Consider the following 17,885-nt stretch of genomic DNA (forward strand, 5'->3'; position numbering starts at 1 on the left):
CCTTCATAATCTGATGTTCCCAGCTTACAGTACGTATGCTCTGCTGGTCAGAAACATGAACGCTGTTTGTGACAAATGTCCTATTTGGGTTGGTAAAAAGCTTTAAGACATCACATGGACAGACTCGTCACGCAAACCGACTGGAACATAAGCCCATCTTGGTAATAACTGGTTTGGGAGGAGCCATCGCCAGTCAGGACTGTTTTGCTCAACATGTGAAACGCGTGCAACGCTGGCGCTGTGCTTGCAGCGACAAGACTGTGCAAGACTAGCAAAACGGGGAGGGAAAACACACAATTCAGCCAGCAGGCTCCATATCTCTTCCAGTCTCACCTAGATGAGACCACAGCACAACCCACTCCGTTTCTGTAAAGCCTGGCTCACTGACACTGCTCTACAGCCATTAGTTCACATGGTGCCTCCTCAAGAAGCTGCCCCAAGCGCGGATCCCCCACCAGAGCTACCACAACTCCAGGCCAACCTGCAATATAAATCACCAGTGACCAAAAGAAGGCGCATTACACAGATTTTCTTGCTCTGCTTCCTTATGACATCTATTAGTCGTGACTCTGCAGAGATTCATCCACAAGAAGAGAGAAGTGGCATTAACACATTCCAAACCTGTCTGTTCCAACTTCCAGACCTGGATCCTAATGAACAATGTCACCAAGCACAGAAGATTTCTCCCCATCTTTTTTTTCCCCTCTTACTGAGATTAAAAATGACATCAAATTAATCACTTGATTGCTCCACTTTTATTAGTTGTTTTTTAGCTCCTTGGCTGACATTGAATCTCTTTTGGGAAAGGAACTGTTAACAAGGTTCTCAGGTGGGTCTTTCAAAGATCCCGTATGCAAAAACAGCAGGTTTATTTCAAGTTGGTCTTCTAATAAATCCAGTTAAAGCCCTCAGGTACTCATGTAATTGAAGTTTGAGTAATCCAATATGATGTTGATCAAACTACTGATCTTTTAATAACGAACTGTAGCCCTCCCAGTAGTTGCTATCTTGCTGACAGTCATGTCTGGATCGCTTCCTTTGGGCCAATGCTTTGAACAGAGAAGCTCACAGATTTCTGTTTGGTTTAGATTTTATCACAAATTGTTTTAAAGCTTTTTAAGGATATCTCAGACGGCTTGTAAAATCCACAGGCTTCTCAGTTAAAAACGGGATTTCTGCTAGTTGTCCCAGTGAAGACCGGTATTAAATGCTTCTAAAGAGGAATACAAACACCACTCAGGAGTTGTACTTCTTCCTATCTCTGTATCTGCCGTTACTCCTTGTTTACATAGCCTGTAGGCAAAGCTGTAGAAGAAACAGTAGTTACCCTGCACACTCCTCTCCACTGAAAGGCAAACGTGCACATTTTTCCTCATAATTTCCATTTAAAGTATGAATTGAAGGTTTCTAAGCTTTGCCTCTCTACACAAGAATAATTCACTTGCAATTTATGTTTTCGATGTGCTCAAAATGAACACCAAGATGACTCATGTGCCGTTTATAAGATGCTTATATTTGCTGGTAAATACCTTGCTACAAACAAGCTATAATTTAAGTATTCAAAAGTCTTGCTTCTGCATAAAATTACTACTAACCGTAATTTTGGAGACCATGAGCAGAGCTTCAATTTCAGGCTTTCAAAGCTCTTCCTACACAATGATTCTTAAAAGTACGACTGTATTTTCTTCTCTGACAACGGCAATCATTTTATCTCTGTAATTGCGGAAAAGATTACCTAGCTTTTAATTCACATTAGTCAGCTGCAACAATACCATGCTTCTTTCCTTTCCTTTAAAATAAACTAATTATTGTCAATCAGCCCAGTGGAATGTTAACATTCTCCATAACCTGCCTTTCAGAGGTAGTCATAAATGCTAGAAACTAGCTAATATAAACTAATCAGAGCCCTAGAAATATCTCAAAACATATTTGTACTGCAGTCTATCATTTTTGTCATATTATTCCTAAACGTTATATTTTGCCTGGACAATAATAGTCCCTTCGTATAGTTATATAGTGCTTTTCAGCTAATTATTCAAAGCTCTTGCATTAATTAAACCACATCAAATCCCTGACTGGTGTAGCAAATACTATAATATTTCCAAACCTTAAATGTTTTCGTTGTCAAAAGCAGATCAATAACGCTTTATGCATCGAGCAGTTTGGACAAAGAAAACTTTCAGGCCAGTAAGTTTGCTCATGCCCAACTTTCTGCACAAACTCACAATTGCAGGAGCTGGAGTCACACGCAGAGAAACCATGAAGGGGATGACTTGTCACTCTCCGTGCACTCTACACAACCACTCCTTTCCAAAGATAATAGCAGGTTACGGTTCTCACTTAGTATTTCCTTCCAGCTGGCAGAGCCCACGTGAGGCTTTTCAGATCCTGGAGGAAGACACGGGAGCTGGAAGCCCTGGGGAAGCAGCCCATGTGCCGGGTCTATAATTGGCTGTGACGCACGGTGAGCTTTCATGAGCCATATGGACTAGACCAGCAGATGCCGTAGAGATGGGACTCTTCGTTTGTTGTTACCTGGGAGGCCTGTGACATCTAGAAAGAATTTTTCCCTTTCAGTCCGTGTCAGATCAGTGATCAATAATTCATCTGATAACTGAAATGCAGAACAGGCTGCCAGTTTTCTGTGGTTTATGAATAATACCATGCTTTTTAAAAAAACACGCTGCTTTGGAACACAGCAGAAGATGTGCTGCAGAAAATGTATGACATGCCAATATGCCGTGCTACACCCAACCCTGTGTAATACTTACATAACCTGAAAATTAAACTGCCAGTTGCATGGGTTGTTTATGCAAAAGGCTGCTATTAAAATGCTGCGGCTGAATTAAACATTCAAAGAAAAAAAATCTACATGCCAAAAAAAAACCTCCATGAGAAAGACATTTTTCCTCTATGGAAAAAAAGAGATTTACCAAGATTATCGTGACATAATTATTGAATTCTTGAAACGTAAGTGGTCCCAGTCTGTCCAGAGAGCCAAGGCTGCAGATGCAGGTAGGACTCCTTCAGCTGTTGCTTTGGAGCCTCAGATTAGGACATTGCTTTTGACACCAGCCATTTCTACCCAACTGGTCTGCATAAAACTTCTGCTTAAACTGACTGTGCCTGTCCTCAGCTCCGATCAATAAAAACATGCATCCGGGATGCAGGAGCTTGCTCGTCAATGGCAATACGCACTTTGGAGGAAGCTGTCACAACTGTTGGTTCATCTACCCTGAGGGACATCAGATGTGAGAAATTATGTGGTTTAGCTCACAGCCGTCTTTGTTCAGTGTGTAAGAGAGGAGCGGGGAGGCTTTAGCAATAGTCAAGAACAAATCATGGAAAATCCAAACAAGTGCAATTAAAATTCAAAAATAAATCAATTATCAGAGCATCAGATGCTCTTCTCGGCTAAGATTGCCACATAAGCACTCAAAAAATAGGTTGGAAGTGCCTCTTCTGGTCCAAGTGATGTGTCTACCCTTCCCGGACTGAAGAGAAACAGGGCAGACCCAAAACGCCTCTGATTTTGCTGAGTTTAGTATACGATACATTTTAGTAAGACTGAAAGGGTTCATGCGTCCCCAGCATGTAATCGAGTGGATTAGGCTTGAGAGGGCACACGAAACAGGAGGAGACTGACCAAAGCAACCCGGGGCATTGGCTACGTGCTGCCAGCCTGAAACGAGCCCCCGACACGCGGGGGGGGCTCCTGCCTGCCTTGGGCTTGCCATTAATCAGGATCCGGGGAATTCGTTTTAGAAGTCCGATAACCTACAGTGAATGTTACCTTCACTATCAATCTGTTGTAGTTTTTACTACTTATTTTGAGCACCTTTTTTTTTTGCTGTAGGACTGCCACGAAGAGACGAACGCAGAAAGATGACACGATTTGCCTGGGAGAGTGCAACAGCTTCTCGCAGCCATTGATCCGAGCTGGCTCCGAAGGCAGCTCAGGAGTGTGTAAGAAAGGTCAGCCAAATGACCTCCAGACCTTTTCCAGAGCCAAAGACAAATGCTTAAAAACTAGAATTGGGAATTTCCAAAAGAATTACTCAGGAGTAGAAATAAAATTAAATTCCCAATAAGGTTTGCAAACGCAGCTATGAATATCTTGCAGTAGTTTCAGCTTGGGTCTTCCCCACAGCCATGCAGAAACACCACGCAGTTCTCCTGCCTAAATTCAATGGTCTTCAGAAAACCAAAGTCCGACTGCATAATGCTAAATAGCGTTTGAAATGCAAAATTAACCCTTAATCTTAGTTAATATATTTCCCTTTATAAGAGGAATAAGGGAACCTGTGATTTTTATCAACTGGGATCTGAAATCAAAAGCAGTAATTATGCTTTCTATTTCTGACTAAAGATACTGATTTGACAGTTAGGAGTAACCATAAATAAACAATATTTAAATGTAAACCCAGCTATTGCTTCTTGTTAAATTCACTTCAGATGATCAGACATCTACCAGTATCCTGGATGTACAAACTAATGGAGAAGAAAATGTTTATTCTTCAGCCTCTGACAGAGTGCTTCACAGCTTTTTTATATATTGAAACTTAAATACTTGGAGTTTTCTGACTATAAGAACCCACGTTGGAGTCCCACAGTATCCGACAGCACCTAATGACAGGGTTGGAAACACCAGAAATTGGGTTTCATCCTTTTTTCTTTCATAATTCTTTTTCTTTTGCCTATTCTTTTTCTTTCACTTTTTAATTACTGTATACACCCAATACATTAAATTATCTTAGTTATCAAGATTGCTCACCCAGAGTCTGTTAAGATCGCAAGATGGACTTGTCTGTTTCCCTAATTCTCTGAGGTGGACATTACATGGGCACGGTAATTCAGTTACAAATAATTAGATAATTGTGATACAATTCCTGCAACCGGTTTTATTTCCATATCTCAAGACAAGGTCTTGAAATAGAGAAAGACGAAGAAGTCTGGGTGGCTTCACCTCATCTACGAGTGCCTTCACTCGAGTGCTTTAAGATTTGAGTTCATGCGGAGTAGTACTTGTTGCAGGTGTGATCCGAACTGGTATATTTTTCTTTTTGTAAAACGTATTTTCCTTATTCTCTTCCTGTTGAAGCGTTCCTGAGAATACCGAACTCTGTGTCGCGGCATGCCACAGTGTTATGAGTCAAATGCAACTTTCTGAGCTAAGACAATGCCAACACATCCTGAGTTCCTCCAATGGATTAATTTCTCCTCTGCTGCTATTAAAAAAATAAAAACATTTTAAGAAATGCAAAAAACCTTCCCTGGCATTTCCCTAGAGGTGCAGGGTATTAAGTCCTTCACTTTTTTCACGGGACGTAGCAGACGCCCGGTGCATTGATTTGTTGGGCAAGGAAAACAGCCCAAATGCAGAATTAGTGTGTGTCCAGCAAAACCCACAGGATTTGACAGGACTAAGTTACGACCGACACCTCAGACCTTGCAGACTAAATAAATGCTGAGGTCATTTTAATAAACACTTTCTTTCTCCTGGACAAATCCCTCAGTATTCCTTTTAGCCCAGCTATTAACTCTTCTGTGGCAGCAGCGTTTGGAGAGTCCCCAGCCGACCTGGGATCAGCTCAGCCAGTGACACCGGTGACTATTTCGCCACGGGGGTAACCAGTGGTGGCCTTGCAAAGTCACACAGCGGCTCTGGACGCAGCCGCTCCGAAGGTCCCTCCGCCGAATGTCAGGAGACCCGCCAGGGCTCCGAGGCTGGACTCAAACCCCTGGGGACGGGGTTGCAGCGATTGCGGTATTACCCCAATCAGTAAAATAAAAGCTTCTTTTCATCAACAGCTAATCCCAGGACTTCATTTGTCTCTAACTTCCTTCAGTTGCCTTGACAGATGAGAGCACGATACTAGAAATAAGAAATGACAGTTTACCAAAGAAGGTTAACATAAGGTCACAACCTTTTTTTTTATTTGACTTCTGGAGCTTATTCATGTGTGAAAACCTGCTTTTGTAGCTGTAGCCTCAGCTTCACTTACCGATCTGGACTTGTGCCAAGAATTGAGTTTTAAATTGGTATTAAATATAATTTTGGGATTTTGTAATTCTTTCGAGGAGAATTATTATGCATTAGTATACAATATTAAATTAATATTAATATCGATATTAAATTAATATCGATACGTTTCGCAGTGTATTCCATAAGTAGTCAGCGGTGTCTCTGCTTAACAAGGAGGTACTGCACAAAGGTAAGGCTGATTTGGGCACACACACAGACACACACACATTTCCTCTCCCTTAGTCAGCCCAAGATACAGCTTTCTGAGCAAATCCACCCACAGACACTAACCAGATTCCCCAGGAAGCACTGAACGCTGGTACAGTTGCACAGGACACAGAATCAGGCCCACAGTCATATACTAATAAATGTCTAATATTAATTTGTTGTATTATTTGTGCAATGATTTAAATCCAAATCCCTTCTCACCATTAATTTCCATCAGAAATGGGAAGAGCGAGAGGTAAGCCTGAGCTTTCCGTCAAGATCTACAATGCCTACGTGACTATCTGCCAGAAAATATTTCGCTGTCAGATAAAAAACCTGAAGCTCTGTCCATGAACACGGGACAGTAAAATCTGCAGTACAACATGTAGATAATTAGTTTTGAAAGGCTAATCAGTTCACCGCTCTGCTGGGCACTTCTATGTAGATGCACATGCCTTCACCTTACTACAGCTTGCCTGTTGATGTCAGTACCCCTCACTGAAGTGAAGTAAGACTTTACATACCACAGAACTCTGATATATCCTGCCATAAGAGCGCCCAGTTAGTTAGAAAAGATCGTTATAGGCCTCGGAAGGAGTATGGACCCCGCAGAGAGGGGGTAGGTTGCTCGATCTCCTTCCCCGCGTGGCTCTATGCAGCCACAGAACCACCCATGAAAGGGGAGGTTTAGTCAAAGATCACAGAATCATTAATGTTGGAAAAGACCTGTAAGATCATCAAGGCCAACCATCAACCCAACACCACCATGCCCACGAAACCATGTCGTGAAGTGAATGATGATAGCAATAGCTTATTTTATGATTATCTCACCTATTTTATGCTGTTGTCTTGTTCATATTCATGGAGACTCGTGTCTTGCACACACCTTTGACACCCTACAAGATAGAGAAGCTGAGCGTCCTCAGCTCATTCTAGCTGTGAAATTAAGCCTTTGGGTCTCCGAAAATTGCTCACAAAACCCCCTACTATTATTGATCAAATCAGCAGTACACTTCATTATGTTGTTGGATTAGTGAATTTTTATCTGCTTTCCCTTCCTTAGCATTAAACAGCTACAAATGACTAAAAAATGGCTAAAACTTTTTCTTTTTTTTAAATACAGTTATTTCCTGACAACATTCTTTCCTTTTTGTCGGAAGGATACACTATTTTGTTTCCAAAAAACAAGATCAACTTTTGCACTAATAATGACTTACTGAATAAAATCTGTACTACTACCATGGTGCTTTTCTAAAGATACACCTTATTTGTACCTTGGCTTAGAAAAAAGCCTGTACACCAATTGATCATTTCAGTCACCAGTGAAATAAAACCAACCACGAGATGGACAATGGGAGCAGAACAATAGTACACATCTATTTACCACTCAAGTTTAGACTAAAAGGTAACATAAGAACAATGATGCTAGAAAGAAAGAAAGAAAGAATGTAACTACCCAGAACAAGTATAAACCTTATTCCTCCAAAAACGCTGGCTAACCTGAGTGATGAGAAGCTGGTTTACTCTCATTTGCAAAATGACCCCTTTGAGCAACGTAGAGGCATCAGGAAACCAATTTAGTGTCACACCAAAGACCAGGACCTTCCAGCCGCACACAGTTTTGTTTGGAAGCTCACTTTTTCCCCATGTAGTAATCACCACTAAGTTACTTATATTGTAACACCTGACGGCTAGAATTCGGCTGAAAAAGCAGTCTTGCAAGTCAGTATAGCCATATGCTCATCATCATTATCCCCTCCACAGAACTTCAGGTGTAATTAGCGTCATCACCACATTCACTTTGTTCTGTGACTTGAGGAGTTCCAGTTTATTGTACGTTTCCATTTTTGCCTGAAGATTTCAAAAAGCATCTTCAAAACAGCTAATAGTACATTGGCTCGTGCAATCCTTGATTAGATAGTATGTGGTACAAGAATCAAATACCTTAAGCTCTGTTTTTTTTAAAGGATGTCAAAATACTAGAATTTAAAGTATATTTTAAGAATAGCAGAACTGTGCAGAAGGAACACTAATTTAACTAAGTTATTAACACAAAACTATTTTATCAGAAACAGGACTGTTGCATGCTAAGCAATTTAGGATTACTATCGGTAGGACTCCTGCTTTCAAAAACTTGAGTTTTTAAAAAAAATTTACGCAGATCTGCAAGCAGCGAGTAGTCATCCAGTCACACAGACCTATACACCAGTTCATGGGCATATCACCAACTAGTCCCCAAAAGCGGAAAGAGAAGACTGAGGTGAAGTAGCAGGAATCTGTGAATCATGCATAATATTTCTGCCTTGAGCTCTCAAAAGGCCAGAACTAAAGCATGGAGGACGTAATGAAAAACTTCAATCAAAACAAAATAACCCTCTACAGCTTATTTACACTGTCAAGTTGGATATCAAATGATAGCTTGCTGTGGAAAATAATTCTAAATCTTCTAGGGAAAAAAAGGAGTGCAGCCAAATAAATTATAAAGTTAGGATAAAGAATGACCACAGCTAAGATATACATTGCTTTGTATAAACCTTAAGAAAACGGTTGAAGGGCAATGGTAAAATGAATTCCTGGAAGAAAGAAATTTGTGAGATACTATGCAACAGGAAAATCCAGCGATGGTTTCATGTGAAAAGATGATAATGCAGTTCATGAAAACCTACCTAGCACCTTTCATCCTGAGATAATCAACAAACGTCAACAATGTACTTACTGCAGCAATGAAACGTGATCAAGGGTGCAATCCAGGCACAGGGCCAGCGCACACAAGATCATATGGCAGCAAACATTCATCACCTGTGTTAGAGGAGAGTTCAAGAAGAAGGAACTGCTCTGGCCTTGCCTACCTTACACCTGATCTCCTCTACCTTTTGCATCTGATGATGCAAAAAAATGTAGCGACTGTAGGTCAACGGAGCAGATGGGCTTGTTTACAACCACTCTATGTTTACCAGTGCATCTTTAAGAAATCTAACCATAATTCATTATGTGCTCTAACATAAGCTGATGTGATGTTTTGCTTCTACACAAGTCAAGCCTAAGAAGAAATTTTATCCCATGATGCACTAACTAGACTTATATTTCCCTTAGGAAGAAGACAAATGGGCTTACGTAGCATGTGGTATTAAATCCTTTTTTATTCAGTTAATCTCTAGCTGTGGAATTGTGATTGATATGCAAAAACGTATGTGTATTTTCTGATAAGAACCATTTTGTTTTAGAGACAGATGAAATGTTATCAAATGTATGCACTTTCTTCAGGTTTTTAAATTGATGATGGAAATTCCATAATCAGAACATGGCACAGCCAATCCAGGTTAAGTGATAACATTTTTTTCAAAAAAAGAAAACGAAAAACCAACCCTTTGAAGTGTTCTCACTTATGAAGTTACATCTTCATAATCCAGACATGAGACTATCTGTACTCTTGACAACTCTTATACGCTCTTCAGCTGGCTCCAGATAAAAGCCAACATTTCCTTTTCCTTTCCAATGTCTTCTCTGATTTCTTAATGGCAGTGAGACACAGTACAAAACATTACCTCCACATGATTTTCCATCTTCCTCCAGTTTCTGGCCAGCTGGACACTTGCAGTGGTAGCTGCCAATGGTATTACAGCACTGGTCATGACAGCCACCATTCTCAGTGGTGCACTCATTTACGTCTGTCGGGAGAAAATATACGGCAGTCAGTAAAGAGTGGGCATTGACCACATTACCTGGTTATCTGAGGACAATCGTGTCTGATTCTGATGTGACAAAATGAGAAAGTTACTAAGACGTAGAGATAAGGACCCTGGAGGCAACCACAGGAGCAGTGACTCCCAGCTATGGTGCTGTGCCCCCAACCCAACCAAGAGGTGCAAGGGTGGGGTTTTCCTCCTCCAGTTCTGCACAAGGTAAGCTGCAGAGTCCAGCCAGCTCCAGCTGCAGGCTCTACCCAACGCACCAGCTTCCCACTTCTGTGCACCAAGATCAGGAATAATCTTTATACTGTCATTTCCACCAGGCTCCCTTGTGTACCGCTCCTAGCAGTCGTGGCAGAGGTGAGAAACCTCTGAAAAACGGTAGCATTTTAAATCAATTAAGGTCCTTCTTTCCTTCAGATATGCGTACATGAATATCTACGCCTCTTAAATGTTTACTTGATCAAGTTTGTGCTTGCCTGCATGATTTTGAGTAGGAAAAATTGGATCTTTACCCATTGTAAATGAAGAACATTAAAGAACCGTATAAATAACTAAATAGACCAGCCAATGGCAGAGAAAAATCAATAGTGAAGACATTTGCTTTTTAACCTGTGGACTTACATACCCTACATAAGAATTTCTGAAGAAATGTGATAGAAATCATCAGGCCAGTAACACTGCTCTGTTAAACAGGCTCAGAGACAACAGATGGTGTGGAAGTATTCCCAAACTAGGAAATTTGTCAAATGGGACAGTAAATGTAACAAACCCAGCAGGTATTTGCTGCACTGATTCCATGAGTTCTGGAACTCATGCTTGTGCAATGTTTTCTTGCTTGCTGTGCTCTCTCTGAAGTGTTAATATCGCACAGACACATAATTCATCAGTACAGGGGTGAGCAGGGACAGCAACGAACCCACGTAAGAATAACAGGCTGTGGGTGTCTATTTTTTAATTTTTTGACAAATGCCTTCAACTGGTTTGGTGGCAGAGGAGACCTTCTCGGCATGTTGGTAAGGGGAAAGCCAGGGCTACAGGGACACACCACGTTTTCAGAGCCTGGCATGAGGACGTGGGCGACGGGTCTCACATCCGCAAGGCCTTTGGCACTGGTAGAGATCACACGTTACATTCAGTTAGAGAGAAGAGAAGCAGGAGGAGGAAGATCAAGCACCAGAAGATAAGCATCATCATGACGGTAAGGCGGTTACTTCATATTAGAGGCACTCTGCATCGCCAAAGGAGAAACGCGGCTTTTTAAAGAACTTCTAATTAGATTCTGGTCAAAAGACAGACAAAGTGCTGTAAAGACAAAACAAAAAAAAGAGAGATTTCACATTCATGCAAGAGAGATGAGAGCCTTTCAACTGCAATCCTTAGCTGTTAAAGTCTGAGATTTACCAAGGTTTGTTAGTTCTTTGATGAGCTCGTGCTTAACTTTACTAGCTTGTTTCTGATCCTGGCTAAAAACCAGAGAGGTTAAAAGACATTTCTAGGGAGGTTTCAGGCTATTAAAAAGCTAAAAGAAAAGTGTATCATGAAGCACCAATATTTACTAAAATGCAGCTCAAGAGGCACAAACTCACTAAACCCATCTCATTTCTCTATGGCTCTAAATAGAAGTGTAATGACCGACACAACGAACTTCTCTTTGTCCTCGGTGATACTGAAAGATTAGCAAGCTATATAAAAAAAAACCCACAAAAATTAAGTTGTCTCAGAGCTATACAACAAACCAAATCCTAACTCATGTGAAGTCAGCAAGGCTCTTCTCTTCATTTCACGGGAACACAATTCAGACAGAAACTTTTCCGAAGAAAAACACTCCTCCCCCTCCAAAATGCAAAAACAAATGGTACCGAAATAAGACATTCGTCTGTTCCCTTCTCTTCAGCAAGAGACGGAGAGAACATATGACAAGCGACAGATTTTAGACATATTCCTCAAAGCACTGGAAGAAGGCACGCTAGCGCTGAGCATCTTGTAGAAGATCGACAAAACAGGCATGTTCCAAATGATTTACTCCCTCTAACTAGCAGACATCTTGATGTGCCTTGTGGTAATAAACAGTAATGAGCCACATAATAACTCTGCTCCACAGCTTCGACTTCTATTTATACTAACAGTATTGAAAACTAATAAAATCTCTTGCTCTTTTTATTTTTTCAAACAAAATAATGGGAAGAACTACTTTATTCTTCTACATTCTTTTAGCACCTACGATGCTACGTGACCTCCTAGCATAAAATATTGACTCGGTGATGTGGTCTATGATACGCAGCCCAATTTATTAACACCAGTGTCTATATTTTGAACCAAAATATTGGAAGAAAACCTTTCTGGCTGAGGAGCTAATCATTACCCTCTTGATTTCACTAGGGTATAATACAGTCGGAAGTGTATAGTGCTATTGCATACTAATGTATAGAATGTTTTTCCTTTTGATTGCAACATGTTTCTATTAGCAATCAGATTATCTTTTTTGTTCCTGTTCAGCATAAAATACTGTGGTCCACCTATGAGTTTTGTCTCCAAAAAAGTGTTGGTTGTATATGGCTGATCACCTCACCTTCTTCTTCCAGCTCTGTCTTCTTAACGCTCTGTCCAGGATTTCCTTGTCTCTGCCTTAACTTGTTTTCATCCTTGCAGGAAATGTTTTCATCCATTTCTGTGCTGCTTCTTACACCAGAAATTCACTGCTTTTTCTATTATATGCAGAAAACCTGACTTTTCCTCCACATATCTCTTTATGCAAACACCTCACTTAAAGCTAATCATCAGAACTCAGAAATTAAATTACAGGTTATTTTAAGACACCAAAATAAGCTTTTTGATTCAGCTTTATTCCTATTACAAAGCACTCGCATTTGAAGAAATACACTCACTAGGTATAAACCATACTAGTTTTAACCTTAGGGTTATGAAAATTTGCTCTCAGCATCTGCATCTTTGGCTGTACTGTCTCCTGTACAAGACCTTCTCCATTGCCTGTACCCTGCCAAGTTGTTTTGTACAACCCAGTAAGAAAGGTCAGCTGTTGCCTCAGTCCAAGAAGCACAAAAATAAATTATCTGAATGTGAAGTAATAAAGAATGTGTTTTACATTTGTAAAAAGATGGTTCATATAGCTCTTATAAGCTGTGATCAGCTGTTCTATATTCCTAAAACACAGAGTAGATAGAATTTTTAAAATGGTTACAGCTTTGCCACTGTAAAAAAAAGGAAAAAGAAAACCCGACAAAAACAATTCCGTCGAATGATGTATTTCTGTCTGCTTTCCATATTCAATGTCATTCAAGGTTGCAAATATATTTGCCTTTTGAATAGCAAGAAAAATAACAGAAAATTTCTGACATGTAAGAAGTCTGCCAGGTTAGGTCTGACAAAAGTTCAATGTTATCAAGACTATCAATCTGTCTGTAATGACATGCTGTAGGTGCTTCAAAAAAATAAACGTGATGTTTGCTACTGCAATGCTTCACATTTATTTATAGACCCAATGTTGCAACACAAAAACATTATCCATGGGACATACTCTATGTGAGCTTTCAGTCCTGCCATGTGAAGTCTTAAGGAAAAAAGAAAAAATTTGAAAAAACCCTTCATCTAGATTAACTTGGTATTAACTTTATATATGATCTGTCTACCATACGCATGGGGAAAAAAACCATCCACAGCATATATTAAATCCACTAGTATTACAAAATGTGAATTGTAGACAAGTGCCTATGTCCCACACTCCCAGCACATGGGGTATTATAGAATTGCACTACACAAAATGGTATTCTTTTATCTAAAAATCTCATCAAATATTTGATATGTAGGGGAGCATGCCTTTTTTTATGCGATGGATCACCTTTGCCCAGTTAAATATGCCTAGGAGCTATACATTAAATGGAGGAGGACCGATTCCAATCCCTTTACTTCTGTATTCTTGTTGTGTTCACTCTCCCTGTCTGAAAATATCGCAGTGCAGAGCATGTCAGAGACATCCCTGGCTCCAGGGTAAACAGCCCTCAAGTTTTTATGGAAGTCCAGGTGATTTCAGACTTCCTACAAATAAACAAAAACTTTGTATAAAAGCAGACACCGGACAAAGTGGTTTTCATCGGTAATTCCAACTTTAAAACCTAACAGAAGTGACCTGCACTATTACTAACTCTCAAATGTAGCAAGCAGATGAATTAAAAAAAAAAAAATCAGTCTTCTGCTGAAAAGCAGAAAGAAGGTATTTTCTGCTGACAAGCAGAAACGCCTTAGGACAGAAGTCTCCCCAACACACCTCTCCGCTGAGCTATCGGTGAGGGCTGCACCTCTGCAGGTCCTCCGTATGGAGCCGAATTCAGCGCCTTCAAAAACCAGCACGGGGTTACGGCTGCCCTGGCTGCACGACTGGACAGACAGACTGCCTGAGGGAGGAGCATCCGCACCGAGAGGCCCTTGTTCTGCAGCAGGAAAACAACGGAGTCAATCACCGTTTAATTCTGGCAACAGCTTTGTATGCTTAAATCAATGGGACACACCAGCTAATCCATGCCTAGGGGTTAAAGTATTTTTAAGTATATTTTACCTGTGTAAGAGGTTTATGCAAGACGTATTAATATAAAAATTCATTTTTAAGATAACAAGGAGAATCTCATATCTGCAGTCCACTATTTAAAACCTATTTTCCAAGGTTTCTATATTTATCAGCTGTATATGAGCAACATCTTTATTTAATGCAACCACATGCAAACTTGCCATTTCAGCGACCAGCTTTTGGGGCTAACCTGTGCTCTGACCCGCAAGGCGCTGACTTCAGTGCACGTCAGAGCTTGCTGGTCTTGTAATAAATCACTGGAGTGGAATAAGATCTGTAAAATCATTCACATCGTTATTGCAATACCACATGAACAAAGACGACCATCACAGAGGGGGGAGATTATTTTGATTAGTTTAAAAGCGTTAGGCTAACGCACCGTGCTTCAGTGACGGGTCAAAGTAACGGAGAACATATTTATTTAGGAGGAAGACAGCAGTTCACTAATAACACTTCTTCCCAGCTGGGGTTTTTTCCTGAAAACTATGAGGAAGACAGTCGGATTTCAGGAATCTAAATGTTCTACATCTTTAAAAAATAAGCTCGATTACTCTCTCTAACAGGCACTGGCAGCTTATATTGACTTTAATAGCAATTTAGAGCTGTAAATTCCTAACTGAGAAAACAGAACTTGAACACTTTCAGGTACAAACTCCTCATAACGGTTAGAATCAAAGCCTAAATATAGTTTATAACATGCAACTTAAATGCATCTATATATGTACCTTCATATATCTGAATGCCTTGTATACGAGCAAAGGAGTATATATGCAACTGTATTACAATTTGCTTTTGTAAGGAGGTGTTATTAGGCAAATGTCTGCAAATCATAATGCACACTTGACAACTTCTCATTTATAGACCTAAATAATTTGATTCAATTTTTTAAAAGTGCTAAAGATCCAGTGAATAGGTTGCTCCATAACTTACTTACGGGTTTAGACACTGTTTTTTAAAATTATGGCCCAGATGGTCTGCAACCAAAACCATATGCCTGAAAAAAACCCTGAAACCTGAGAAAGTTGATTTGAACTTTAAAGGCCGCTCGCTGCTATGACGCAACACAGTTCACACTAATGCATACGCACGTACATCACAGAAACGTTATAGGTAAATATAATGTAATGAGTGAATATACCGGACAGGCTGGCGAGGACAATGCTCACAACCCTGAGCCTGCATTCGTCTTTTTCTTTGTTTTGTGCGAGAGCTTTGTAACAGTTGTCTTTGAACAGTAATTGTCTCTAAAACATAAATTACATCCATCACTTCCAGCGGTAACCATAAATTATCTGCTTGAATAGAAAACAAAGCTGCTCATTCCGATAGTCAAGCACGGTCCTACATGTGTATTGATTAAGCACTCTTAATGCTTTATTAGGTTTTCTTCCTCCACAAAGTCAATAACAGGATGAATATTTCTTCTGGTACTGTTATGGAGTATCGTAAATCTGAGCTGTTATTAACAAGTGTCTGATTAGCGGAGCAAACTTGTCTGAGACTTTGGCAGAGACTCTGCGTGCGTGAGCTCCCAGGAACAGCCGTCATCGCCACTGACTCCACGGGCAGCCGTAGGACCTGTGCTTTCAAGAGTTATCACCTCCTCTTTTTAATTTTTTCCTTTTTTTTTTTTTTAGAAGACATTACGGCTGCACTCGTTCCCCTTTATCCCCATGTCACATTCATATATGCACAGAACATCAGTCACGTAATGAACGCAGGCATGGCCCGCGTCCCCCAGGCATGTGGGTCTCTCCATGGTTTGCTGTCTTTTGTTACCGGGGCACTAATGAACTCTATTTCGTGAAACTTAGATGTAAAACCAAAATCAAAGCCTCTTATTAAACATACTTTGCTAGTATTAATTTGTCCTTATTAAAATCATCATCTGAAAAAAAAAAAAACCCCAGATTCATCAATCAATTGCATTTGCTCACGTTGAGAATAACTCCTTTGAAGTCAGAATAAAACTCTGTAGAGAGAAAAAAACAGACTCAGTTTAAGTAAGTGAAACAACAAGCTCTTAAAACCCAAGATACTGGCAAGCACTGTGGTGTTAGACTAGACCTGTGGTTAATCTCATGCAAGAGGAGAGAGCATTCGGTGTCCCGCTGCAGGTACCGAGATGGCCCGTTCCACCCCAAGCTCTCCTCCTCCTCTCTGCTAAGTAAAGACTGGACTCAGTTCTGAAAATCGGCATTTAAAAGTCCTTTTAAAATCTCTATCACTGGTTATGGCAGTCCTCCGTAACCATATACACAGCTGCTCTCTCTTCTTTTTTCTTCCTTTTGTTCCTAATGTCCTGAGCAACAACGATTTCCAAAACCAAGCCGTTTTGTGAAAAAATACCAGCTTTGATTTTTTTTATCCCTTTTTAAAATTCTCAGTCCTAAAAGTGAAATGCAGGATCCAAATCATGCACACAGTTTTCCTTTCTACATCAACAAGAATAACTAAAATGAGAGGCCGGGGCGGGGGGGAGGTGGGAATAAAAATCTGTCAGAGTACAATGAAATCCTGTACTAGTACTCGTTTTTAAAATACATTTTCCCAGACAAGGCATGAATAATGCAACTGAACATCCCAGAACATCTGAATTAAGCAAGAGCAGACTAACGGATGCTAACCGGCGGTGATTGGAGATGATTGTGGAGTACGGCTGGAACTATGATTGCAAACAGAGCTCATGCATCCAGCCCAAACCTCAAGTACCATTGCTGCAATTAAAGATATTTTATCAACTTAGACAAGTGTTTGCCTTTGCCCGCTATGATGGTTATGAGCAAAACATGAAAGAAGGCATCGTCTGCCGTACTGCAACTTAGCTCTGCCGAGACGGAATTCTTTCTGCTTCAACTTTTTATGCCACAAAATGGAGCCTTTTTAGAAAGAATTCAGATCTCTGCAGTGACATCCTTAAAAGCCCTTGCTTTTGTCTAAAAGTGCTTTGCCCAAAAAATGCATTCTCTTTGCGGTACATCTAACTTTCAGTACCAAGTAGTGCTGGTTATGCACACACAAACAGAAGAAAAGACTTTGAACTTTGAAAGTTTGATTTCGAAATACAAGCCCTTACATATTTTGCAGGCAAGTAAACATTCTTTAAAGATCATTGTTAGCAAGACTTCAGGACTCTTAGCAACTGGAATTTTTGGAAGCTTTGAGGTCCTTAATCCCAAGCGTGAATTGCAAGCAGAAGCCAGGCATTTGGCTCCAGCCGAGCCAAGTGCTGGTGCCTGAAGGGGAGTTCACAAAGCACACCTCGAACCTGAGGTAGGCTTGCGGTTTGCTGTTTAAATCAGTCTGTCAGCCACTTGGTCACAAACTAAGGCTGGCTGCTTCCCAGTATTTTCTATCATTCCAAATAAGATGTCCACCTTCC

At 40.4% G+C, this 17,885-nt stretch overlaps 1 protein-coding gene across 1 annotated transcript in view; it reads right to left on the reverse strand.

Moving 5' to 3' along the window:
• Positions 1-17,885, reverse strand: part of LOC309408032 (uncharacterized protein) — a gene marked incomplete at both ends in the record, with an annotated part of 202,120 nt that overhangs the window by 78,408 nt on the left and 105,827 nt on the right. The window contains one exon of the mRNA XM_082003741.1: positions 9,778-9,900. Within this exon, the coding sequence (XP_081859867.1) occupies positions 9,778-9,900 (123 nt within the window). The remainder of the gene's footprint in view (positions 1-9,777; positions 9,901-17,885) is intronic.

This window comes from Phaethon aethereus (genome assembly GCF_964289735.1).
Source record: "Phaethon aethereus genome assembly, chromosome: 9".
In the NCBI taxonomy this organism is placed as follows: Eukaryota; Metazoa; Chordata; class Aves; order Phaethontiformes; family Phaethontidae; genus Phaethon; species Phaethon aethereus.